Source organism: Arachis ipaensis, chromosome B03 (genome assembly GCF_000816755.2).
Source record: "Arachis ipaensis cultivar K30076 chromosome B03, Araip1.1, whole genome shotgun sequence".
Taxonomy (NCBI): Eukaryota; Viridiplantae; Streptophyta; class Magnoliopsida; order Fabales; family Fabaceae; genus Arachis; species Arachis ipaensis.
The window spans coordinates 8,968,401-8,973,244 of NC_029787.2; the positions used below are offsets into that span (position 1 = coordinate 8,968,401).

Sequence of the window (4,844 nt, forward strand, 5' to 3'; positions counted from 1 at the left end):
ATTTTCTTATTGTGTTTTGCTGTAATGAAAAAATTTGGTCAATATTTCATTCAATATATCAACAAGCACAAGCATGTATATCTTAATCAAGTCAATTAAAATACCACAACCCACCGAACCAAAAATCGTTCACCCACAGAACCAAAATTACAAAGGCTACCGAACCGAAAAATGTTAATGTGGTTAATAAATGATGATCAACTTTCAATCAACAAGAATACTATTACTCCATGCAAAATAAGTACTGAAGATAGTAATAATCATTTTCAAAGCTCTAGTTAAACTATCAACAAAAATAAGAACAACCACGTATATCTTAATCAAATCAATATCTTCCAAAAGAAAAGTTTTTCAAATTTCATGAATTAGGTGTTCTTTTAAAATGACATTTGCAAATTGTCTTCTTTAAAAACTCTTACTGAAACTTGTTAGCTTTCTTTAAATATCAAGATCAACTACCATTCGTGCTAAAATCTATCCAATATAATGAGACAATTTGACAGTAGTATGGCTTATAAAAGTGAAATAGTTGTCTCTAATGTGAATTGTCCTAACAAAACCCATTCAATACATCAACAACCACAAGCATGTATATGTTAAACAAGTCAATTAAAATGACACAACCCACTGAACCGAAAATTGTTCACTCACAGAACCAAAATTACAAAGGGTACCGAACCGAAAAATGTTCATGTGGTTAATAAATGATGATCAATTTTCAATCAATAAGAATATTATTCCTCCATGCAAAAGAAGTACTAAATATAGTAACAACCATTTTCAAAGCTCTAGTTAAACTATTCACACAAATAAGAACAACCATATATATCTTAATCAAATATAATGAGACAATTTTACAGTAGTATGACTTATCAAAGTGAAAGAGTTGTCTCTAATGTCAATTGTCCTAAACAAAACTCATTCAATATATCAACAACCACAAGCATATATATCTTAATAAAGTTAATTAAAATGCCACAACCCACCGAACCGAAAATTCTTCATACACAGAACCAAAATCACAAAGGCCACCGAACCGAAAAATGTTCATGTGGTAAATCATTATCAACTTTCAATCAGCAAGAATAATGTTCTTCAATGCAAAAGAAGTACTGAAGATAGTAACAGAGCTCTAGTTAAACTATCCACACCAATAAGAACAAACACGTATATCTTAAAGTTCTAGTTATACTGTAAAAATCATTCACAATAGTTCAATCTACTAAACGAAGAAAATCAAACCAGTAAAACTAAAATGAAACTAGGAGAAACGCGACATTACAAGATTTTAAATGAACAATAGTTTTCTCATACCTTTTGTAGTCTTTGTTGCTGTTTTTGTTTGTTTCTATTTGTTGCTTGCGAAATCTTCTTCCGATTCTTTTGCAGTAATGATTTCCACAAAGAATGTGATTGAAATTTGAGTGATGTTCAGAGAGATTCGAAGAGAATGAGTGTTTTAGTGTATTGGTTTCGTGTTGAAGATGGAACGTTCTTTCATGATGAAGCGCGAATGGAAAAGGAGGGGTTTTCTGTGTCTGGCGCGTGTTTTTCACTCTCCATTTAATGCGCCTGAATCTATTTGGGCTTGGGCCAACTTGGTTATATGGTTATATGGATGTGTAGCAGCCCTGTTTGTAATATTTGAAGAAATACTTTGATTGATAAAATCTTTCAAAAATAATTTTAAAAAAGAATCCATCTTTCAAAAATCTTTATCCACATCCACAAATCTCATTTATTCCTATTCATGTTTTGTGTTGTGAACAGACATTTCTATTTATATAATTTTTATTTTTTATTTTTCTAATATATAAATATTTTAATTGATCGAATTTGTTTGACCTAAAGATGATTCTAGTTTCTACTTTATCATAAGTAAGGTTATGCTTTTACTAAAAAAAGAAACATTTCTTATTTTTCAAATCGATTTTTCTTTTCATTTCTTTAGTATTTATTTCAATTTTGAATATAAAAAAGAAATTGTTTTATTTTTGAGTAATCTTATTATTATTAGAAGAACATGAAATTTCACCTTAACGACAAAGATCGTTATCCGAAATATAAAATCTCTTTTTAACTTTGCATTGACGGGTTACATTTTAGATTCCTCTAATATATGAATAATGACAGTATGATGACAAAACTGGCTAACATATTTAAATTAATTGAGCAAACTTTCAAAAATAAGCAAATTTTCTCCATTGATCTTAACAGATAAGAAAAATATATGTTCTGCGATGGTCATTAAATCTTCCATCGGAGGCTTGACCTGGATCTACTTCAGTGCTATCTACTTCAGTACTACTATCTGTTCAGTGCTAACACCATCTTTTTTTCCCTATTTTTATCATCAGAATTATGTTACGTATACATCAAAAATCAATTATCAAATTAGTCGTCAATATAAAATACATATTTAAATATAAAATATATATTAAAAATAAATTAAATATCATATATATTTATATACAAACATATGAAGATTAATTTGATAACTTATTTTTTTTTTCAGATGACGTTTTTGTTTGCTGATAAGTTATATCAGTGCTCATTCGAATATATATTATTAATTTAATAACTAATTTTTAGCATACACCTAACATTTTGGATAAACAAGCCTTATTAAGTGGTCACACTAGCTAGTTGCATCTGAAGTAGCAACCACAAATAGAAAAACAACAAAACATGCGAAGTAGCCATCACAAACAAAAAACAACACAATACAGCAACCAAGAATCAAGAAAATCAATGATGAAATGTCCCATACTCCATCAATTGCCTCTTTTAGTAACCTTGACTTGCAACCCATGCTTCATGTGTAGCACAATGGAAACACTTGGACATACGGAATTCCCTTCCACCACTTGGAAGTGAAAGTTCCACAGCAAAGCAATGGCAATGATCTTCAACTGGATAAAGCTTATATTTTTGCCCAAACAACTTCTGGGGCCTGCATTAAAAGCCATGAACTTGTATGATGGTACCTGTATATTGATTCCTTTTTCCGAAATCCACCTTTCTGGCTTAAATTCCAAGCAATCTTTTCCCCATATTTGTTCCATCCTTCCCATTGAGTATATGGAGTAATACACCATAGTATTTGCATCAACACGATCTCCACTTGGAAGTATATCAGATTTGATGGCACATTTGTGCTCAAATGGCACCGGAGGGAAAAGCCTCAGAGCTTCACATATGGCTCCATGCAAGTAAATTAGCTTGTCAAGGTCTTCCACCCGCCAATTTTCTTCATTAGTTTTGAAGTTTGATCTGATTTCTGCAAGGATTTTGGTTTCAACATTAGGGTGAGTTGAAACAAGCCAGAAAAACCAACATAGACTTGCACTAATTGTGTCCCTTCCAGCTGCTAAGAGATTAACTGCAATGTCTCTTAAAAACTTGTGATCTACCTGTTCCATTCCACTTTCCTCCACAAGAGCTTTAAGCATGTCAAAGTTTGATTCATCATCTTTGGTGTAGTTGAATCTACTTTTCTCTTTCCGACTGATTGATATACGATCATGGAAGAATTGCTCGGCAACTCGAAGGATAGCAATGGAGTCCTTCTCATGTCCAATTTGGAGCCATCTCTGCAACTTCCAGAACCATCTTGGGACCAGATGTCTGTAGAGAATTGTATCCTCCATTTTGTTGAAAGCTTTCTCAACAGCAACCTCAGGGAATTGAGTGAGCTTGTTAGGAAGGCAATTGGGATCAAATGCCAACACCATGGAGCAAATACTATCAAAAGTGAACCTTTGAAAGATGTCTTGCAAGTCCACAATAGTTCTTGATTCTGAAATGTCATTCAGAAGTGGAAGTAGGTAACATTCTAATTTCTTATGAATGACCTTTTTAACAAATTTCTCAAAGATGCTTTGCTTAAACAATGATTGTAATATGCACCTCTGGTACTTCCACTTGTCTGAATCAGCATTAAAGATTCCATCTCCAAGAATTTCAAAGATCTCATGAAACTCAGAACCTTTGCCGTAGTTGGCAAAGTTCTTACTTGTAATGTGGTGCACGTTTACAGGATCACTAGTGAAGTAAAAGTTGATGTTTGTGAATAAGGGTCCTCTAAACTTAAAAGTACCTCCATAATATTTCAAAGCTGTGGTCACGTATTCATGAATATTGGAAATATTACATAACATGGCTGGTAGCATTCCAAATAAGGGCAAATTTAGGATAGGTAAGTTTCTATTGATCCTCCAAATGTGGATGGAAAAGAATGAGATGATGGCTGCAAATAAAGCAAAGTAGTCTAGGAAGTATATCATGGTGGTTGAAGGAGCTTGATTCTGAGTTGTATTGGTGCAAGAATGGGTGGTTTTTCTCTTAAATTTATAGGCACAAAGTTTAGATAACTAGGAATAAATAGTTTAGTAAATAAAATTTTAAAGGGTAAACCAGTAAAATCGTTCATGATTTATTAATACGCCTAAAAAATAAAAAAATATTATTTGTATACTAAAATTGATAGGAATAAAACACACAATTCTCTACTTACAAGAATAAGAGGAGCAATAATACGCACTCACAACAAGTAATAACAATAGTACAATAATACTTAATAGTAACAGAAAAATTACATAAACCAAAAAATAGAGACAAGCTAACACATCAAGATTTTTAACGTGGAAAACCTTCTCAATGTAAAAAGTAAAAACGATGAGTCACCAAGATCAGAAAATATTTCACTATGATGGAAAATAAGGTACAAAAGAGTCATAAATTACTGCACAAAATGTGCGTGCAAGCAACAAACCAAAACAACCTAAGCTTCAAAGCTCATAAACAAGAACAAATAAGATGAAGATACTACAAAAATAGAGTCT

General features: G+C 32.0%; 1 protein-coding gene across 1 annotated transcript; it reads right to left on the minus strand.

The window, feature by feature from the left end:
- On the minus strand, positions 2,775-4,160 carry LOC107632242 (alkane hydroxylase MAH1-like). Its single transcript, XM_016335948.2, has one exon. It carries the CDS (start codon positions 4,158-4,160, stop codon positions 2,775-2,777), a length of 1,386 nt encoding a protein of 461 aa, XP_016191434.2.